The sequence below is a fragment of the Lonchura striata genome, chromosome 1 (assembly GCF_050655825.1).
Source record: "Lonchura striata isolate lonStrDom1 chromosome 1, ASM5065582v1, whole genome shotgun sequence".
Lineage (NCBI taxonomy): Eukaryota > Metazoa > Chordata > Aves > Passeriformes > Estrildidae > Lonchura > Lonchura striata.
In genome coordinates this window covers 91,105,871-91,128,814 of record NC_140703.1, presented here as the reverse complement: position 1 = coordinate 91,128,814, position 22,944 = coordinate 91,105,871, and the positions used below count along the sequence as shown (strand labels likewise).

Genomic DNA, 22,944 nt, shown 5'->3' with positions numbered 1-22,944 from the left:
TTATCAAAAAAGCTTTATTTCTATAACACTTTATATATATAGTGTACTACTAAGTAATGATAGTTTAAAAATATCATGTTGCTTTCATCAAAGTCTGGCAGTTCCTTTACTCTTGCTGTTTGACATGAATAGAAGAAAAAGGAGAGTCGTTCTGACTGAGGGAGGGCTCAGCCTCACCCAGTGCAGCCCTACAGGCCCAGGAACAGCAGGATAAATGGCATTAGTAATCGTCGTAGTTGACGCCTGCCCCGTGCCTGAAGGTGTGTGGGTTTCGTGGGCCAATTGGAGAATCCTCATCGTAGTGGTGCTGGTAGTACCCCCCGTAGTATTCATTACGAGCACGCCCCAGGTTTGTCCAGTAGGAGATGTCATCTTCAAATTTCTGCCAGAAAAAAAGAGAGCATTTGCTTTCCAGCCTGAGACTACAGTGATGAGATGAAACAGAAGTGATGTAAGAGCCTCTTTCAGAAATTCACATCCTTTGCACATTTGTCATAAATAAAATCTTTAGGTCTTTGGAGTTTTGTGACTTGTACCTATGGGATTATCAGGATCATGTGTTCAGGAATTGTCCTGCCCAGCCACACCCTGGACATAGCCCCACACCCCCTGCCCACTGCAAAGTGCTTAAACTGAGAGTGCCTTCATCTGGAATGTGCTCTAAACACCTTTAAAATTTCCATTATCTTGTCAATGGTGGACAGTAAAATTATATCAATATTTTACAGTTAAAAATCTAAAGGTTTAACTCTCCCTTGCCTTGTGCCTTTAGTTGCAATGTCCCTGACTAGGGGCAAAAGCCTTTTGCTTTCTCTTTCTCCCACCTTGCACAGGTAAAAACAGAGGTATAATGCAGCCTTCCAGCTATGGAAATGCAATAGACACTTCAATTCTGCTCAGAACAGCAGAGGAAAAATAGTGTGCAAGGATATCAAATACTTGCCAAGTCAAAGCCTTTCCATCTGAATGACTCTTTGGAAATATTTTTGGCTGAGATTTGGAGGGGGGCGGGGGGGGGGGGGGAAGTTTTGCAAATACACAATGGTTAAGTATGGACCAAGTCCTTTGCTGGAACAAACAGTTATTTCATTGTTAAGACTGTGTGTTAATACTCAAGAAAATCTATTAAGTGGATTCATTGTATCCCACAACAGGTCTCATTTTGGTTTTTTAAATGTATACAGGAGTTCAGAGGAGAATTCACTTTATCTGCATGGTTTGTCCTTGTTCCTTTTGGCATTTTCCCCCAGTCTCCAGCTTCTGGCATATAAAATCTCTTTTCCTATTTTTCCTATTTCTATTAGTGAAGGGGGATATAGCTATGCTGTTGAGAAGTGACTTTTATCCACATAATATCCAGGAGAATTTAGAAAAAACTAACCTTCATTATTTCAGCTCAAGCAAAGGATTATTTTTCTAATTGTTGCAGCTTTGAAAATTAGTGCATTCATCTTCCAAGCAATCCACATAGCATGAAGCTTTAAAATGTACTCCAGCTTCCCTGTGCCAATGCAATCTCATTAAACATATTCATACAGCTGACAGAAGCCAAGAATTCAACATCTATAACTATTTTTACCTCTTATTAAAAGCAGAAATTATTCTACATGTGGGACTGCTACCAAACACACTTTTTTTGCCTTATTCCAGCATCTATTTAGAAGAGCTTTCTGCAGGGTTTGATTCCACTCCAGGGTTTTTACAAATAAAGTGTTTTTAAAAAATGTGTCCTCCTCATTTGAAGGGAGGCTAACTGAATATTATCCAAAGGTTTTCCTTTCACACATAGAGTGGAGGCACAGCTGCCAGTGTTTGTGATGGTCAGGAGCTGCCCATGCCGTGGAGGCACAGTGCATTGGGTGCATAATGTCAGTGCTCTTTTCACTGGGGAGTGGCAGTCACAGCCAGCTTGGTGTGGATTTCTCAGCATGTTTAAAAGCTGATCAGGTTGAGGCTGAGAGGAAATTACTTTCCTGAAATACGATTGATTGCTTTGAGTCTGGCCACCTATTCCACAAAGCAAACTTCGTTCATATGTCCAGTTACAATTATTAAGCTTAAGTTTGACAGTAGGCAGGAACGCCATACAAGACCTTAATGTAATTTTTTTCTACTAATAAAATAATGCAAGAATCTCTAACATGTAACAGAGGTTATATTTCTGTGTGACATTTGCCACTTTAAAGAAATTTGGGCAGGGACACCTTCTACTAGACCAGGTTGCTCAACGTCCCATCAAACCTGGCCCTCAACACTTAGAGGAATGAGGCATCAACCACTTCTCTGGGCAACTTGTTCTAGTGCCTCACCACTCTCACAGTAAAGAATTTATTCCTAGTATCTAATCTAAATCTCTTTTTTTTTTTTTTTTTTTTTTTCATTTAAGACCAATTCTCTTTGTTCTATCCCTGTCTATTCTCCCTCTTTTGTTATGAGGCCTCTCCATTTCTTACACTGACCTGCTCATCGAAGCCCAGGTACAGGAACTGCTGGTACCACTGCTGCACGTCGGGCTGGCTCCTGTCCCACAGCTGGCGCCGCTGGCGTCTCAGGCTGCTCAGGAACTCCTTGGCTGCCGTTTCTTTCACTGACACCTCAGGCTTCGCCGCAGCAGCAGAGGCTGAAATTAATCCCCCCCACAAAAGGCATGCCAGGAAATTTTTGGTCAGTCTGAAGTGTACTGCTTGCAGCAAGTAAGAAAATGATTCTCACATCATGCCATTACCTTTGTGCTTGTCAGTGCAACGCCTGTAGCAGAGTAACAATAATAAACCCAAGAATCACTGATGTAATAGGATTTCTCTACTACTCTCATTCTCCTGGATTCTTGTAAAGCATTTCTGAGCTTAAGTACAGCACCTAGCTGAGGAATTTAAATAAAAACACCCAAACTCAGTGATCTTTACACTATGTACACTATGCATTTGTATATGTATTATATAAGCTATGTGTTTGTGCTTTCAGGAGAGGAGACTGACCCTAAGTGCTACAGTTGCAGAAATTGGGTTGAAAAAGAGAGGTGAGTTAAAATTACTAAGGAGGCTGGAGAAACACTGCTAACATATTAGAGTGAAGGGAAAAACATTTAAAAAGATAGATTTTTGAGTCTGATATGCAAAAAAGTAGCATTTAGATGAGTACTACTCAATGCCCTGTATGCCTGAAAATAAAAGCCCCTAGGGCTTTCATAGTAACCTACATGAGGGATGCATGGAAATGCCCTCAACCTGCCAGACCCAGATGTGCCATCTGGCTTGCTCCATGCCTAAGAGCAGTGTGCTGTGGCTGCTAGAGGAATTGATGTACCTCCCAAAGACATGGATGAGAGGACTAAGCAAGATAAGAAGAAATGGCCTCAAGTTGTGCCACAGAAGTTTTAGATTGGATGTTAGGAAAAAGTCCTTCACTTAAAGAGTGGTCAAGCTTTGGAACAAACTGCCTAGGGAAGTGGTGGGAATTGCCATCCCTGGAAGAGTTCAAAAAACACATGGTTTTTCAGGGACATGGTTTAGTGGTGAGCATGGCTCTGCTGGGTTAATGGTTGGACTTAAACTTAGAGATCTTTTCTGATCTAACAGTTCTGTGATTCTGTGACTGGCCAGTCCCTGGCCACACACGGATATGATAAAACATGGTATTGATTTGGCAGTGAAACAAGAAATAGCTGTGGGGTGGAAATTGGGGTAGGAGTAGGAGAAGTCTTGTCTTCAGATGGTTCATTTCAATGAGGGAGAAATCAGGAACATGGGTGTGCATGGGATTTTTGGAGGATGTGAGGGAAGAGACTGGGGTAGACAGGAAAGTCAAGTGGAGATGTGAAGAAAACCACTGAAGCAGGAGTGAGCAGACTCATGGAGGAAGGCAAAGGACTACAGTATAAAAGGAGATTCTGAAGATAAAAGTGATAGACGAGTTGTTGCAGTAACAGGGGAAAAGTCCTGCAATGATGAGCTGGAAACTGATAACTCACTATGAGCTTGAACTGGGTGTTATTGCTGGGAGCTAAGCAAATGTCCATGAATGAGCCCTCACACAAAGGCACTGCCAGCAAGGGAAGCAGTACTGTGCACTTGGCCTGCTCACTTTAGAAACCAACCAGAAAAGGGGAGCAAGGCTGGAATTAAAGAGGCTGCATATTCCTTCCATGATCAATTTTGCAGTTCTTCCTGATCTAAGCCATGTTGTCTGCATGCCCCAAGAGCCCTCCCCAGGCAGTCCCTCTCCCCAGGGGACCTGAACAAACAAGTGGCCACTGCTGTGGTGCAGGGGGGTCACTCCTAGCTTCACACAAACACTGCAGAATGGTAACATAAGGAACCCACACAGAAGGAAAACAGAGGTGGGTGGGATATATATTTTAGTTTTGGTAAGGGGTGTGTAGTGATGCCAGAAAAAAACCCCAGTACAAAATTAGAAAGCCTGGCAGGAAGTGGAAGTCCACTCTGTGGAGGTACAAATTCTTTGCTTCAGCCAAAGACCAGACTGAGGGGAGGTGGCCAAAACTTCTGGGATGTTTCATCTGCTGTGGTGCAGCTTGTTCCCAGCTGGATCATTTCCACCATCTTCCCTCAACCAGCAAGCCAATCCATGCTTCTGACTGCTGGGCCTTTGGCCATCATCTCTCCTGTAAGAGAGCAGTCTTCCAAAAAGGAAGCACATGTGGGGCCAAGAAGACAAAAGAACAAGTCAAGGCATCATAGGCAAGCCAGGTTTGCACATATTCTTCCCTGTGCCTGAGCCAGCAATATTTCCATGCATTCCTTGGAAAACTTTGTGACTTCCCCAAATAGATAAATGCCACGTCTGCCATGCATACATGGGAAAAGGTCGGTGCTGTGCTCTGTGCAGAGCAGAAGGCAGGCGTGCTGCCTGAGGCTGGGAACCCCGGATTTCAGAGGGAGCTGTGCTAAGCAGAGCCTCCAGCCCAACAGCCCAAACAGGCACACAGGCAGAGGCTCTGCCTGAGCAGGAGGTTTTGGTGTGGCCCTGTGCTTGTAGCCTCCTGCTCTATCTGCTTTCCTGGAGCTGGAGGTGCAGGGACAGCTCATCGACAGCCTTAACTGACAGCAACTGACTCCAAGGAAAAACAAGGGAAAGCACTTTGCTGACTCTTTACTTACCTTCTCGTTTCTGGAGCATCAGTTTAAGCTTATTTACCCTTGAAACATCTAGACAAAAATAAAACACATACATTTACTGAGAAGGAAATAACAAAAACAACATAAAATTATTTCTCAAAAATTGCTAGAAGTATTTATGTCATAACTCCAGTTCAAGAGGCAAAGTAGACAAGTTTCTCCCAGAAGAAACTTACTCTGTTTGCTCCCCTTTCCACATTTGAGTGCAATATACACTGCAGGGAAGCTTCTCACCCTCCAGCATCTTTTCTCCAGCTCACTTGGCAAGGGAAACACTATAATGGCCTTCTTCACCAAGTAAATTATTATATTTTTCATCAGAAAACTGCAGCTGGTGCCAGTACCAGCACCCAGAGCAGCATGATGACACTGAAAACCCCTAGTCACTGGGTGAGGGCTGTGCTAACTATCAGACTGCTCCAAAATTGTGCCTGGCATCCTGCCCCAGAGCACATCGAAGCAGTCATGCTGCTGGTCCCCAGACCGGCGGCGCAACGGGAGACCTGCAAGCGCTCGGCTGTTCCGAAACGCTCCCGTCACTGGCAAACAAGCACCTTTTATGAAGATGGCTAACTCGCACAGGCTTGCAGCGTCCGAAGGCTCTCACCACGCGGGATGCCAAGGGAAGGTTTTCCCGCTGCCCAGGCCGTGCCGGGTTATGCTTTCCCCGCGTCCCGCATCCCGCACGCCGCGCTCACTCACCGGGGGCCGCGCAGAGCAGCGGCAAGAGGAGGAAGAGGAGGAGGAGGAGGGAGGCCCCGGGCAGGGCCCCGCGGGGACACGGCGGCGGCATCGCGGCAGGAGCGGCGAGGAGAGGAGAGAGGAGTCCCACCTGTGCGGGAGGAGACGGAGAGGATGGAGGCGGAGGGCGGGACGGAGGAGCGGAGCGGAGCGGAGCGGAGGAAGGGCGCGTCCCGCCGGGCGGGAGGGGCGGCAGCGCAGCACGGGGGTGCCGGGGGCTCCGCATCCCAGGGCAGGACCGCATCCCAGGGCAGGACAGCATCCCAGGGCAGGACCGCATCCCAGGGCAGGACCGCATCCCAGGGCAGGACAGCATCCCAGGGCAGGACTGCATCCCGTCTGCACCGCCACCTCCCAGCCGCGCTTCTTTATTGGAGCTGCGCACAATCGATCCGGGGAGACTGGTAAAGACCTTTCAGCGGTTTGTGCAGGCTTTTCTGACAGGAGAGTTTAACAAAAATTGAAAATGGCTGTAGCGTGTCATTTCGCATTGCTCTCGATATAAATCCAGTTTGTCAGAGCCTTGTAACAGTGCATGGAAATGGAGAGATTGTCCTGATGGAAAAACTAAACAGAATCAACCAAAGGTGACTTAGTTCAAGATTTTCTCTGCCTCGCTTCCTCCCACTGCCCAAACCCACAGAAAATCACAATGCATTTTAGCTGATTAGCTTTAAAAAATAATTTGGAAATTTGGATTTTTTTTTTTTATACATATGGACAGTTTTAGTTTATTGTAAGAACTCAGGAGCCAAAGGCCAAACTCACAAAGAGCCCTTGCTCAGCAGTTCCATAACTCCAATGGTGCCCAACTTACTCTTGCCTTTTCCTAATTTGGACTTAACCCTTCCTTGGTGAATTAATCTTCTATCAGTTCCTTCCCCTGCAGATGCCAGAAACACCCCAGATGAATTCCTAATGAATTCCTTACCCATGCTAAGACACAAACCCCTCTCTCTTCCCTCGCAGCAGAGACCCACAGCACTCAGGAGACCATAATGAGCATCTCACCTCCTGCTGAACATGTGCCAGCAGAGAGCAAGGGAGAGCCAGGCTCCCTCTGTAAGCTACTTGTGAGAAATCTGGCAGGTGTTGGGGCCTTGGCTCCATGATAGAAGGATCAGTTCCAGATGAGTTGCAGATGAATACACACACACACAGAGTGAATACTCTATATATTGCAGTTGTATATAAATATGTACATTGAATATGTATGTGTATATGTACACATAGCTATGAGTGCATGGTGGGGGAGCTGTGCAGTGGCAGCTCCCTGTGAGGTGTGGAACAAACAGGCACAGCAGATCTTGGAGGTGGGACCAGACCCCATGGCTGGCTTCATCACTCCCTGTAAAATGCAGAAGAATCACCAGAGTGGCCTGGTCCCTCAGAAATGTCCCAGCCCCAGCCTGAGTGCTGCTTCAGGAAATCGCTCCTGTTTGCCCCACACATCTTTCCTCTTCTGAGAATAATCACTTGAATCTGCACTCAAAGCTTTTCCCCTACCATCCTTCATCCCCCAGCACCTCTGAGCTAAAGCTCAGGCATCTCTGCTCATCATTTTTGCGAGGACTTGTTCCAAGAGCATGAAGTGATAGGACAAAGGATAAGGACTTCAAACTGAAAGAAGTTTAGTTTAGTTGGATGGAGCTGTCTGAACAACCTGGTCTTTGGGAAAGTGTCCTTGCTTATGGTGAGGAGGGTTTGGAATGAGATAATCTTTAATGTTGCTCCCAACCCAAACCATTCTATGATTCTGTTATCCCAGTTCAAGTGGCAGTGTCAAAGTCAAACAACACCTCCCCCCCAGGTGCCTCTTGCTCTCTGCAGGAGCCACATCTTCCCACAGAGAGAGAGAGCGGGAGGCAGCAGCACCTTCCCAATCCCTGTCATGGAAGCACTTCCATAGGAAGCTGGGTCCCAGCTCAACTCCCATGCAAATGTGAACCAGAACTTGTTTTTCTCTTCTGTCACTGTTTTTATGTGGTTTTTCCTGGTAGCCCCATGTTTCAAGTGTCAGCAGACAACACCGTGTGTTGGAGCAAACGCCCCTTCTCCTGAATCAATGAGCTCTTTCATCAGGTTAATGCTGACAGCCTGTTTGCTAAAACCACGAGAGCTTTTGGGATAGCTATTTGCAGAATATAGCCAGAAGGGACAGAAGTGAAGAGCACATATGCAACAGTACATGGAAAACCTGTGATGGAGTTAATTTATAAAACCAGGGCAATAATTCTTGAATATTCATGGTTTACTGCTATACTGGTAATGGCAAAGGGTGTTTTGTTCAGCTGGTTGGTTTGCAACAAGCTTTTTGTGTGAGCTGGGGCTCTGCAGAACTTCAGGTGCTTTGTGCTCTGAGTCAAGGAAATACAAAGCACAGAACCTCTTCTGGATACTAGATACACCATGATGACTCAAGATAAAATGCAATCTTGTGAAACCCAGAGAAAGGATTGTTCTCAAGTACAAGGTTATTGTAGAAATTCATTGCTCTAGTGATGGAAGAAGTGATTGACAGAAGACTATAACCCCCAGGTTTAAAGTGAGCGCAATGTCTTCAAGAAGAGGTCACTTTCTCAGTTCAGGGGACAGAAGTTTTTGACATAAAGTAAAAAAAGCATAACAGCACTTCTTTTCAAAGATGACTGATGTTTTCCCAGTGCAATCTCTATTTCTTTTCAGGGTGTTATAAGCACTTAAGGCAGTGTTGCCCAATTATTGTAGTAAGAAACATATTTTTCTGCTGCCCTTGCAACTACTGCATTGTTGTTCCAAGTATTTACCCCTGAATGAATATCCAAGTTTATTGACATGTCTGCAGTACCCTTTCTGTTATTTACCATGAAAAACCACAGTAGCTGTGGTTTACACAGCTGGAATACTGCAACGTTTTCCTGGGATCTCTCCATCAGCAGTGGCACTGCTCTCTTTAAAACCTCCCTTTCTTCTGCATCACCAGGATCACCAGCCCTTGTTCTTGTAGGTAACTTTAACCAGCCAGGCATCTTCTGGGAACTTAATACAGCAGGAAAGAGGCAGTCCAGGAGGTTCTTAGAGCGTGTGTGACAGCTTTGTCACAATGAGCTCACCAGAGGAGGGACTGTGTTAGACATTTTCTTTTCAAATAGAGATGGGCTGGTGGGAGATGTGGTGGTTGGAGTTCTTGATGTTTGGTGAAATCAGGAGGAATATCAATAAGACTCTTACACTGAACTTCCAGAGGGCAGACTTTGGCCTATTTAGGAGACTTGGGAAGGAGCCCTTGGAAACAAAGGAGTTCAGGAAAGGTGGGTGTACTTTAAAACAGAGATATTAATGGCACAGGAACAGATTGTCGCTGTGTGCTGAAAGATGAGTTGACAAGGCAAACATCCATCCATTGCCCATTGGATAGGCAATGAGGTTTTGAAGGAACTTAGAAATGAAAAGAGGATGTATCATCTTTGGAAGAAGGGTCAGGTGTCTCAGGAAATATTTAAGGGTGTTGCTAGGGCATGTAGGAAAAAAACTAGAGGCCAAATCTTGGTTGGAACTTCAGTTGGCAACTTTTGTAGAGGATAATAAATTTTCTTTTACAAATATATTAATGGCAAAAGGAAGAGCAAGACCAACCTCAGCTCTCTACTGGATGGGAGGGAACTTAGTAACTGCAGATGAGGAGAAGGTAGAAGTGCTTAACACCTTCTTTGCCTGACTCTCTAGTGAAAAGACAGCTTGTCCTCAGGCCAGCCCTCTTCCTGGGCTGGCAGATGGTGTCAGGGAGAAGAATGGTCCCCCTGTTATCCAGGAGGAGGCAGTCAGAGACCTGCTGAGCCACTTGGATGTTCATAAATCCATGGGACCAGATGGGATCCATCTCAGGGTGATGAGGGAGCTGGCAGATGAGCTTGTGAAGCTGCTCTTCATCATTTACCAGCAGTCTTGGCTCACTGGTGAGGTTCAAGATAACTGGAAGCTTGCCAATGTGCAGCACATTCACAAAAAGGGTAGGAAGGAGGATCCTGTTAATTATAGGCCAGTTAGCCTGACCTCAGTACCCGGTAAGGTTATGAAACAGTTTATACTGTCATCACGCAGGATGACACACTACAGGATGGCCACGGTATCAGACCCAGCCATCATGGGTTTAGGAGGGGTAGGTTATGTTTGACCAACCTGATCTCCTTTTATGACCAGGTGACCTGCCTGGGGTATGCAGGAAATGCTGTTGATGTTGTGTACCTGGACTTCAGCAAGGCCTTTGACACTGCCTCCCACAGCACACTCCTGGAAAAGCTGCAGCCCATGGCTTGGACAGGAGCACTCCTTGCTGGGTTAGGAACTGGCTGGATGGCCGAGCCCAGCGAGTGCTGGTGAACGGTGCTGCATCCAGCTGGGGCCAGCCACCAGTGGTGTCCCTCTGGGTCTGTGATGGTGCCAGCTCTGTTCAATATCTTTATTGACAACATGCATGAGGGATTGAGTCTTTCATTGTAAATGTGCAGATGACACTAAGCTGGGATCCTATGTTGATCTGTTGGAAGGTAGGAGGGCTCTGCAGAGAGACCTGGAATGGTTGGATGGATGGGCACAGTCCAATTAGATGAAGTTTAATAAGTCCAAGTGCTGATTCCTGCATTTTGGCCACAATAACCCCCTGCAGTGTTATAGGCTGAGGATGGTGTGGTTGAACAGTGCTGAGATGGAAAAGGACCTGAGGGTGCTGGTGTACAGCCGGCTGAACATGAGCCAGCAGTGTGCCCTGGTGGCCAAGAAGGCCAAGGGCATCCTGGCCTGTGTCAGGAATGGTGTGGCCAGCAGGAGCAGGGAGCTCATCCTTCCCCTGTACTCAGCACTGGTGAGGCCTCACCTTGAGTGCTGTGTCCAGTTCTGGCCCCTCAGTTTGGGAAGGACCCTGAGACACCTGAGCACATCCAGAGGAGGCACCGAGGCTGGTGAGGGGCTTGGAACACAAACCCTGTGAGGAACGACTGAGGGAGCTGGGGGTGTTTAGCCTGGAGAAAAGGAGACTCAGGGTGACCTTATCACTCTCTAAACTCCCTGAAGTCACCTGTGGTCAGGTGGGGGTCGGTCTCTGTCTCCAGGCAGCACCTGACAGAATGAGACAAGACAGCCTTAAGCTGCACCAAGGGAAATAGAGGTTGGATATTAGGAAGAAGTGTTTTATGAAAAGAGTGATAAAGTACTGGAGTTGTCTGCCCTGGGAGGTGGTGGAGTCACCATCCCTGGATGTGTTTTAAAAAAGACTGGATGTGGCACTCAGTGCCATGGTTTAGTTGAGGTGTTGGGGCATGGGTTGGACTCTATGATCTTGAAGGTCTCTTCCAACAGTGTGATTCTGTGTGTGGAGGTGTTTAAGGCTTGTTTTAGGCCTTGTTTTAGGGCTTGATTTGCCTCCATTGGCACACCAGTGCTGGAAGCTCTCTGCTGGCGTGGTTGGGCCGCATTCTCAAGGGCATTAGGTAAGAAAGTGACATCATTTGGTTAAATGTCTTTCATCACCACTGGTGACAGTAGTATGTCCTTGATGTTGAAATTTCATTGAAAGATGTTAATTAATGCTGTCATCAGGGCTGTTCCCCAGACAGCTCTGGAATGAGGAGCAGTGAGCAGGGCCCCTTTCACGCATGGTGTAAACTCCATCAAGCCCCTCAGCGTAATAAAGACCATGAATTGGAGGGAAGCCTTCAGCAGGATAGCAGGATAGAGCTGGTGGGTTCATTACTTTCCCAGCATGGGGTTAGACTGAGGACTATGGTCTTGCAAGCCTGAGGCAAAAATTTGGGAGCAATCCAGTGGAAACCACTCTGAAGCTGACTTCAAGGACATACAGGCAGGAGCAAGGCAAGGAGCTCACTGAAGAAATTCTGGTAGCTTTTTTTTTGGGGGGGGGGGTTGGGGGCTGGGGGCAGAATCTCTGGCTCAAAAACATCCTGAAGTTTAAAGTGTTTTACTATTATTACTATAGCTAATATTCCACATTTTGCCTAAAACTTTGTACAAAGAGATCTCTGAATAGGAGAGACACCTCTGCTTTTGCCTCTCATCACAGTAGCTGTTGAGAGATCTGTGGTTTGTCCATTAAAATGTAAGAGATAGTATTACTAATGGCTATTCAAGGATATTCAGTCATTCCAAGCACAACAAAAAGCACACTAAAAAGATTGATTTTGGTTTCTTTCCCTCTTTCTTTATTAGGATTCATGATTTTAAGTGTTTCAACACAGTAATGTTCTTAAATACAGTGTAGATTAAATGCTCATATAATCACAGGACTCCCAAAGTTGGATTTCCAAGAAAACCTCCCCATCAAATATAATGAGACTTAGAATAAAATAATGAAACTCAATGTCATCATAACTTGATAGGCAAATAGATAAGTTGGAAATTGGCCAGGGAGTGCAGAAGATGACAATCTTTTATAAATAAGCACTGTGTCGATTTTAACAATCCACTAAAATGATCCATTTGATCAAGAACATGGCAGCACTGAACAGTGTTCCTAACACCCAGAAAAATTATTACTTTCTGCTAATAAGGTTTCCATAAATCTCCCAGCCATATTGTCCAAGTTGCTTGCCTTAGGGTAGAGGCACTTGGCACTCCAAATAATTTTCTGCAGCCTGTTCCAAGAAAACTGCAGGAGCTGTTTTCCTTCCAAACAGAAGGAAGAATATTTAAATCATCAGTCAGTTCTTTCCAAAATATTTTGAGTTTCATATTATTTCATCCACTGCCCCAGAGATGTCCTGACAGTGACAGGACCAGCCCCAAGACCCAGAGCAAACACCTTTTCTTTAGAAAAAATTTATTTGTTGTCAGCTGTGAGTCTCATCATCCTTGGCATGTGGTTTGGGACACATTTCAGCCATTGCATCTCAACTCGTTGCACTATTTCTTTGGTCCATTTAAAATATTAGAGCTCATATTTTCCATAGAAAATAACTTAAAATAAAGTTGTTGGGAGTTTTTGCTCCTGCTTGACTACTACTGATATTTTTCTCAGCTTCTGCCTGAGACTGCAAGATAAGAAATGGTGTCTGTTGGTCTGTCCATCCTCCTCCCTTCACTAACTGACAGTACTTTGCTGCCCTCACTGCAAAATTTACCTTACTGCTCTGGTGATAAACACAGTGAGAGGCAGATTAGTTCATCAACATTATCAGATCATGGCTGCTTCCTTTCAACAGAGGGATAAAAACATTCTCTCTCTAAGAAATCCTTCTCCTTTTTCTCTTCCACTGCCTCCAGCATACTTTTAGGATAAACCTGGAAGCATATAGAAAGACTGTATGTCAGATTTAACAGGAAGGGAGATGGAGAGGGACTGTAGTACCTTAATATCTATTTTTCTGACATGGCCTGATTTCATTCAAATCATTCTTTCCTTTACTGCTGTCATTTGGGATACTTAGCTTTTATGCTTCTTATTCCTGAGCAATAAGCAAATGAACTTGTGTTCATTGCCTTATTTTATTATTCACATCCAGAACGTACACACACTCATAAAAAACCCTGAAAAAAAAATAAAAAAAAATCCAGACCCACCCAACCAAAAAGCTGTACCTACTCAAAGCTTAGAAAATGCAAAATCTCAAAAATCTTAAATCTTAACAATGACAATTGTTAAAATGTGGGCATGTTCCAGAGTGGATTTCAGCCTGTGCAGGGAAGTCTCTAGAACAGGTTTGCCTTTGGAGGAGCAAAGAGCCTGAGACAGTGACAGGTGAATCTGTAATAGGTCTAGCCAAGGTTTCCTTCCCTGTGCCTCAGTCCCCACGGCGCCAGGAGCCCGCAGCGATGCTGGGCAGCCCTGTGCCCTCCACTGCCACCTCACCAGCACAGCCATCAGCCTCAGAGACCTGCAGTGATACGGCATGTGCCGAGTGAGCACATGCTGTAAAAATACCTGGGTTTTATGTGAAATAGGAGAAAGTGTGTGCAATTTCACAGTGAAGGAAACGGGACATCCCAGAGAGCTGCTGCTACCCTTGGCTCAGTTTGAAGCCCACGTTTCAAAGCAGAGGAGCTGGAACATTGCCTGGAGTGTGCCAGGCATTTTCAGCATAAGCAAAACCACCTGCTTTCCCCTGCCTGCCTTCCCAGACAAGTAGGAATCACACGGGCTGCAGCTTTCAGCAGCACTGCCAGCCTGCCCGAGGCAGGCCCGCAGGATGCAAAACATCTGCCCAAAGAGTTGAAATACAAAATATGGCAGAGTCACCCCCAGCAGAGGGCAGGTGACTGTTCTCTCCTCGGGTCAAAAATGAGCCCTTGGGAGCCTTAGGAACATGCAGTGCATCACAGCTTGGAGCATGATTCTCAGGTTATTAGAGCAGAAACCTCACTTGTCTTCCTGGCTTCATCACACATGACCTTACACCCCTCTTGATCTGCTCTGTGGCTGCTGTTGCTGGCTCTGCTTTATATCTGTGCTTCCCAGTTCCACCAATGCCCTGCCTGTGAATAAACCCATGCTTCTGCTCATCTGATGTTGGATTACTTCTGTGATTTACAGTTCAGTTTGTTTCTAGGAGAATGCACTTCTGTAGTCTCTCTGTGCTGCTGCTGAGTAAGAGATAGTGACATCTTTAATCTTCCCCCATGGAGCCCCACTGCATCCAGCAGTCCCCGGATGCCAGTGACTTCAAAGGGTGATGGTTGCAAGCTGTGGAAATTTGAGGGGAGGTTTTTTGCCTGTTGTGACCATTTAGGCACCCACCCAGCAAGTATTCATGCACACATGCATTTTTAATAAGAAGAGCCCTAAGGAATCCCATTTATCTCAGAAAGATTAAATCCCACTCTATACCTGGATCTCACAAAACACTGCTGTACAGAAATATGGCTCAGCTGGAAAGGTGGGCATTTCATCCCTGTCTCTTTGCTCTCCTGAGCCTGTGTTTGGTGAGCAACAGAAAGGAAGGCTGCTGGTCTCTGATCCCAAATCACAGCATGGGGCCTGACCCAGCTCACCTTAGCTCTCCTAGTCCTAGTAGGACTGCACATCTCCTGAACCCATGCTGGCTCTCCATCAACCAAGCAGAAGAGCCTGCCTACCCTTGTCAATGTAGACAGGCCTCCGGAGTCCCTGCTCACTCCTTGAGGCACTGGCATAATTTCTCATTTGCCCTGGAACTCCTGCCACAGAGGATGGCACAGAGGAGATAAGATGCTGCCTTCAATCTCCAGCATGTTGTTTCCCTTCCATCAAAAATGTCCTGGCAGAAAATACAGCCATGGTTTTGGTCAGATCACTCAGTTTCTGGGCCAGACCAGATACCAACTTTAATCAGAAATTTAATCAGCTTCAGAGAGAGGAATTCTGAGGATGTAATTCTTAATGTAGGAATGAGCAATTCAATCACTCACTTTTACCAAAGCCAGCACAAAATTATTTCGCCTCCTCCTCTTTCAAGGTCTGCCATTATAAAACTTTGTGTCTGACTCTTTTTTTATTTTAAAGAGGACCACTGTGATTTTTGCTTTGAAGAACATTGTCCTGTTTTAACACATTTTCACATCCTTCATGGCAGATCTGGAGTACTGTTTCTGAGTGAAAGACAGTGACTGCCTTTTTATTAGGTAATGTTACCACCTAATGGCTACAATTCAAAGATGCTTTTTATTTGTTAAAATGGGCTGCAGATGTAGTACATATTCCTGAATGGTATTTGGAACTGGGGAGGATCTGAGCTTGGTAATGCCCTGACACCCTGATGCCACCAATCTCTCACATTTGAGTCCAGGTTAGGGTTTAGCCATACAGCAGTGAGTAAACAGACAAACCTTTGAGAATTCATTTTACCTTTACAAAAATGGCCCTGGCATAGTAATGACTCTACGATATATTGGGGAATGCCACACAGTGGTATTAGATTGTTTATTTTTACTAACTTATAACTGGAATAGAAACATCTTCTTAAAGATGTCACTTAAACTTGTAATTTTTACGTTGATTAATGTAGATGTAGGGACAGCAATATAATTTTGATGGTGGTAATCAAATAGAATTATTTAGGCTGGAAAAAACCTCCAAGGTCAGCAAGTCCAACCACTGACCAATCACCACATGATCAACTAACCCGTGGCATGCAGCACCATGTCCAGCTGTTTCTTGAACACTTCCAGGGATGGTGATTCCACATCTCCATAGGGAGTTCATTCCAATGTTGTTGCCCTTTCTGTGAAGAAGTTCTTTCTGAATTTCAGTTGCTAACCAGACATGGTAAGATCACTGTATCAATAGAAACATTTAGTAGGGAAAGACCTTTAAGACCATGGAGTCCAACAACAAACCTTCCACTGCTGAGTCCACCACTAAACCATGTCTCTAAGTGCCAAATCCATGCATCTTTTAAAAACCTCCAGGGACAGTGACTCCAATGCTTTGCTGGACAGCAGGGAGGAGATAGGAGCAAATAGAAAGGTTTCTGCTGTTTGGTTTTTTTTTCAATTAAGAGAAAATGATAGATCAGTCATACTTTGAAGAACACCATACTCATCATGGGAGCACGATTTTCAGAGACTGGGCCTGACCAGCAGCTGTGCAAAATTTAGACAGTAGGATAAGAAAAGTTGTGGTTCTGCTAATTTAAATACAATAGTTGTCCTTGGGTTTAGTAAAGCCAATCCTTTACCCTTGATAACTTCATATGAAATTTTTGTCATGGGGTTTGAGTTGGCCATGTCATGAGAAATTATTTTACTCTTTAAAAAAAAGCACCAAAAATAAGCACCAAAAAAGCACCAAAAATTACAACCAAACCACTGAATCATTCCAAAGCCACTAAATATGTCCATGCAAAAGCTTTTCCATAATACTAATCTTACGTGACTTACTAATTTTATTTTGTACTTAAAACAATCCATACTGAGAGGAGGGAAATATACAAAAGAGATGAGACATACATACCAGAAAGAAGAGATAAATACACAGTGGAGAGAGGACTTTTTATCTGATGAGAAGGAACATATGTTGTAAGGTATGAATTTTAGTAAAGAAGCCAAATCTCCACTGCTGTCACCATTCCCATAGAATTCCCATCAAACCTACAGTCTCAATATATGATCCAATCAATCAGTGTCCCTAGCCATGGAGAGATCCCACTGCCCAAGGCATAGATTGATTTACCTGCAAGCGCACAGGCAACTCCAGGCAAGACTAAAAAAAGAAACAGATTAAAACAAAGGCTGACAAAATACCTTCACTTTGGTTTCATAATGAACAAATTCCAACTCTTATTATTTCATCTGAGCTGTCTCTCTCCTATTCATCTCCAGTCTCCACTTAAATATCATATATTTTTATTTCAAAATAAGCTCTCATTACATAGGACTAAACTCTTATGTGTAAACAAACAATACAAACTAGGAACATTAATCAAATATCTAAACACATTTTCTGCATAGAAAATATGTTGGAAAATGTATCTTCCTATTCCCTTCCCCTACTATATAGGCAGCTTCAGGAACAAATTATCCCAAATGATCTAAGGCTGAGTTTATGACAAGAAAAACTACACTTACGAAACATATGTATTTTTTTTACTGATATTTGAATTCTGTTCATGGACAATGCATGTGCCAGTAGTGGAGCAGCCTCCCTTCTGAAGCACTTTTAACATAATTGAATGTGTAATGGGCTCAGAGTCTAAGGGGAAACATCAGATGGATGTTAACAATACTGGAACAACTTCTAAAGAATTGTCTTGGACTCTGTGGATCTTTCTTAATCAAGGAGAAGTTTTCTTCTCCTTGTCTAAAGACAGTCTCTGTCACAGGTACTCTTCTTGATCCTGAAATATGACTTTATACAGGCATGTCAGAGGACCTGAATTATGCATGTGGTCAGCTCAGAGTGGTGTCATCTAGCCTTAAAATCAATGCATCTCTCTTGGATGTGAAAGGAAGGAGGAGACAGGTGGTAGTGTAGAGTTTGTACATTCACAAGTCACCTATAAAATGGATTTCTCCAAATTTATACAAAAATGTCAGCCGAAGCCAACTTTCTTCCAACCTAACCAATATTGTTTTCCCATCAATTGCCCAGCAGTGGCTTCAGGCAATAGCTGAAAAAGGTTGGTGGCTGATGACAGCACTACAAGGAACAGAGAGGCTGCAAGTAAGAGACAGAGGAGGCAAAGGGCAATGGTGTAACATTAGAAAGGCCAACGGGCAAGAGTGATTTTACAAGACCTTGACAAATTCCATTTACTCCCCAAAGTTAAAGACTTGTGCTTGTGCCTCCTGCCTAGAATGAAAACTCATCCTCCTGCTGCAGATGAAATCTGTATGGTGAATGGTAAGAATATTCTCTGTAAGCACAGACTTCACAAAGCAAAGGAACACAGATCTGCATTTTCCCATAGCTATACTGAGACCAAACCATTGGATTTAATGGCTGCCACAGAGAAGGACTGACATAAGGGCTTATCCTTCCTGTAACTGAAAATCCAGGTTTGATGCACACTCTGATAACTGTTCAATTCCAAAGGTTTCAGCATCTTTTCTCAGTAATCACACTTGGCAATCAATATTTTCAGAGGCCACTGACACAGCCTTGAAGGCAGCCCATCTGTCTGTCATTGGAAAGCTTCTCATCTCTATACATCCACATTAGTATTCACGGGGAATGAAGCCATATTTAAAAAATACATTGAGTATGAGGCCTCTAAAAATGCCGTGGTGGATTTTGTGTCAGTGTGTTGGAACACCCAGATGAACATTCATGTGAGAATCCCCAGAAAACAGCAGACCCCACACAGTGTCTTACAGACAGTGCTTCTTTATATCATTAAGTCTTCCCTATAGTAAATAAAGCCAAACACAACATGCAAACATTTCTGTATTTCAGCATGTGCTAAATAAGTGATTTTACCTATTGTTTTTTAATGACAGATGTTCCCCTTTGAATTTTCATGCTCTAGCACAGATCATTCTACAGTCACCTTCAGACTCTACAGGTGTACATGAATGTATATGAATAAACTGCAATAGTAAAATATGCAGAACCTCTGTATACCAATTTTTTTTTAAACATTATCTGTCCATCATTGTTCTCTGCACTTGTTAAGGGATGGTGTTCTTCCACCCTACCAAAACTTCCCTAAACAAGACATATTCTTAAAAAATCCAAAATAAGATTTATTCATGAGAACTGCCTTCTTTATTAGGCACTTGTCTGAGGGCAAGAATATAGCTTGGCTAAAACCAAGACCTTAGGAGGTCTTAGCAACAGTTCAGTTCAAAGAGTTTAGAAGCAGCCCGTGTCTGATTTAACCACATGCCTCCAAGAAACCTACACAGAGCAGGCCGCCTTGCCCCAGGTCCTCTTGCCCAGCCTGTAGCACAGCATTTTCCTGCAGGATTGTGGTGAGCTGTCACTTCTGACCATTTTAATCAGTCCAGCTGTAGGGATGCTGTGGCTGGGTTGGGATGCATATGCCCTTGGAGCACTGCAGTTACAACTGCATCACTGAGTTTTTAATGTCTTCTGCAAACATGGCTCAACTCTTCAGGACACCTGGACTATGAGTAAAGCCCAGCCTGAGGAGGTGGGGCAAACATATTAACAAACACATTAACTGGTGATCAGATTTGAAGACTAAAAGTACACTCTGGCTGCTGCCTTCAGCTTGCTTTCAGGAATCACAGTGAAGCTGAGCCACTCATTTATTAAGCTTGCTTTTGTTGCAAACACTCTCCCTTTATTCTCCAAAACATGGCATTCTTAATTGTACCTATAAATTACTTCTTTAGTCCCCTTGTGTAGCAGCATAAAAAGTAAGTTTTAACATGGAATGTGACAAATCTACAGAAGTACACAAACCATAAGACATCTGTGTTACAAACTGCAGATTTCATCAAAAAAGTGATTTTTAAGTTGTTTTCTCATTGGTCAGCTGCAACAAAGAAAGTAATAACAAACAAACATTAGATTTCCCAGACACTCTGCTAATATCCCCTCTATGTCCACTCACTTCTAATACTTTCAGTCATTTGCTCCACTGCAGAGCACGCATTCACACCCCGGTATGTACACACACAGGCATGCACAGGCGAACAAAGAGCATACTTCCAGCAAGGAAAATGCCCTGGTTGAGGCCACAGATCACTGAAGGCTAAAACATTTCTTTATTACACCCATCAGGTGTTATCAGGGACGGAGTAAGATGCCACAATAATTTTTTCTAAAGAACACTGACATGTTTTTGACATTCCTCCCCGTCTTCCAGCAGACAAATATTTTATCAGTTTACCTTGAATCCAATACGCTTTCTGTCTCCTTCCCAGGATGGGAATGCCTGGCCAGAAGAAATGACCTTTCCTGCCACAAAAAAAAGTTTCTCTTTATTTCAGCATGCTTTGCCTCCTGCAAGCAGGGCAAGAAGAGACCAAGGCTGAGAGCGCAGGAGCTGTGGGACTGGTGGGGATGCCGGGCGTGAAAGGCGCGTTTATCCTGCCTCTCCCAAATCCCAGCCCCTTGGCTGTAGGCATCTACCCAGCACTCCTTGACCAAGTGTGGAGAATCACATTTCTCCTTGATCAGGCCGGCTGCCTGGAGGAGGATGATTGCAAGCAGATGTACCCATGTTCTCATGTGAAAGGAATTCCAACTTTTGTGTCAGCTGTACTGTACGATGAGCGCCCAGCTCCAGGGAGCACTTTAGAGCTCTTTAATTCCTTGCAGGTGCTGGGAGCCAGTATGTGTTGGTACAGCAGAGCTGAGACACAGGAGGGACAGCACACCTGGGGTCAGCAGGAGGGCCAGAGGCCAAAGGCATGACCAGCAGGCTTCCCTTACTGCAGGAAACAAGGCTGGGGTACATAAAGTCCCATTTTCCTGGTAAACATCCATTGTGCTCAAAACCTCACAAGGTTATGCCAGCAAAACTGTGTTTTACCACAAGTGCAGTGGTTTCAACTTCTTGTTACGGATGATCCAGGAGGAATAAACAAGATGGACATAAATAATATCAAATTAATTTATCTGAATATGTAGTTAATGAAGAATAGACAAAGAGTGTGGCATCTGTATATTAAAAAGCTCTTTTTTTCAGTGGAATATCCCAGTAATGTTGCAAATGGCCTAAGGGAATCGAAATAAATTTAAAGAAATGCTTGATGCAGTTACAGCTGTATTTTGTAGGCACATTTTTAGTGCCAGAATGGCTAAGATACCTATCCAGACATTCAGTGGAAATTGATGTACCCTTTGGATCATATTTCAGGATGTCTGGCCACATCAGGGTGAATATTCCTGCTCATGGGACATACCTGGACAGTATGTGGCAAAGCAGCTGTAAGTAATCCATCCCCAGACACTGCACATGGGGCTCACCTCCAGGCAGCCAGCCACATGTCCACCTTCATGTAGCAGTACTGGGAGGAGAAGCTTTACTTACTGCCACCACTAGGAAATAACATGATCATGAAGACTTCAAAAGCACCACCACTGGGGCTTGCTGTTGACTCAGTAAAACCCAGTCTACTTGGCACAGATTTTTAATCCTAAAGGAACAGCACCTGGAAGCTGCCAAAAGCCTTTCTTTTAAATTTGCTGACTCCCCAGAAGACATCAGTGCTTACTCGAGAGATTTCTTCTTAGAAAAATAAAATCTAGCTTCAGGTCTGCTCTGTGTGAAGCTCCAATGTGGTGAATGCTTTTTTAACAGCAAAGGTGGGTTAAGCAAACTCTGGCCTGCTTTTCCCCACATTGCTCTGTCTGCCCACACAACCCTTCACAGAGCTGTGCAGTGGTCCAGATCAAGGAAGCAGCTTTGGCAGCAAATACCCCAGGAGAAAAGAGAGAAACAGCCTTCCCATCATTTCAGTTGATCTCCTGATTCACCCTTCTACTGACTGAATGAGACACAGCACAGGGACCAGGAAAACACCATGCAATGTTGGGAGCCAAGTCAGATGAGACTGAGACACACTGGGACATCTCACCACCAAGAAGAGCCTCTCTTCTCTCTTCATCCCTTCCAGGAGGTACTGTCACTGCCTGTACCACCTTGACTTGACAACATCATGGCTTCACATGCACAGTTTAACTCACTAGGCTACCCGAAGAAAAATCTGGCAGAAGAATCCAGCAAAAACTAACCCAGCAGTAATGGAGGATTCACCCCTGCTTTAACTGCACAGTGGCAGCAGCAAGTCACTTTGTGATAAGGGCTGTACCAACACGCAGGGAGGTGTGCTTGCTGTAGGTATTCCTTAAGAAGCTCTCATAATATTTCAGCCTGTTTTTCTGGAAAATGAAGAAGTCTCTCCAGAGATACCTGCTCAAAAGCCACCCAGATGACAAGCCACTGCAGTTTTTTGTCCTGTAAGGGCTTTAAAATCCCTGTCCCTCCATCTGGCCCAAAGGTCTTGTCTTTTGTGAGTCATTTCCCTGAAGTAGGCAAAGGGCTGCCCATCAGAGTGATCTGGATGAGAAATCCAGTCCTTGGGACAATTTTGGGCTGGGAGGTAGAGACAAATCTGTCACAAGTATTATTTTTACAGTAACAGGAACAAAAAGGTACTCCAGTGGCTTGATTGCTTTTTATCACTTTGCTGACTCCAACTTTTGCAGCAAGAAGAGAGTGCATGTCCTCGCTTGTCCCCAGGCATTCATCTTCACTCAGGTTTCTGTCTGCATACACCTTGCTGGCTATTTAGAGACTGAAACATGTGCCAAAATGTGGCCTTCATGGATGTTTGGCAGTATGCAAGGGACACAAGCCTGCATTGCCCCATGGAGGGGGTTTCAAGTGATTCCCTCTACTGCACACATGCAGCTCGTAGCACCCTCATTGTCCAGGTGCCACAGAGCAGGGGCTGCTGAGGACACCCAGCCCTTTGCCACAGGCCCCATGGAAGGGTAGCTGATGTTACACTTGTGGCTGAAGGCTGCTCATGGGGGAGCTTTGCTGCTCCCTCTTCCTGGCTGTCACAATCCATGACCGTCCATGATGGTCCATGACTGTCCTCCAGCCAGAAGAGCCCGATGATGCCCCAGAGTGCCACTGCCAAGGGTGAAGTGAGATTGCAGCTACACCAGAAAGGCACC

The 22,944-nt window shown here is 44.6% G+C and overlaps 1 protein-coding gene across 5 annotated transcripts in view; it reads right to left on the bottom strand.

Annotated features, from left to right (window-relative positions):
• ECRG4 (ECRG4 augurin precursor) overlaps positions 1–22,944 on the bottom strand; it is a 67,857-nt gene continuing 44,913 nt past the window's right edge. The window contains exons 1-5 of one of the 5 annotated variants that reach the window (XM_085583259.1): positions 20,144–22,823; positions 5,841–5,970; positions 5,121–5,168; positions 2,460–2,638; positions 1–382 (exon numbers count right to left, since the gene is read on the bottom strand). In XM_085583259.1, coding sequence (XP_085439385.1) covers positions 221–382; positions 2,460–2,638; positions 5,121–5,168; positions 5,841–5,931 — 480 coding nt within the window. In that variant the 5' untranslated portion in view covers positions 5,932–5,970; positions 20,144–22,823 and the 3' untranslated portion in view covers positions 1–220. Of the gene's footprint in view, positions 383–2,459; positions 2,639–5,120; positions 5,169–5,840; positions 6,282–20,143; positions 22,824–22,944 lie in introns of those variants that run through there. The other 4 variants (XM_085583262.1, XM_085583268.1, XM_085583241.1 and 1 more) reach the window with 4 other exon arrangements.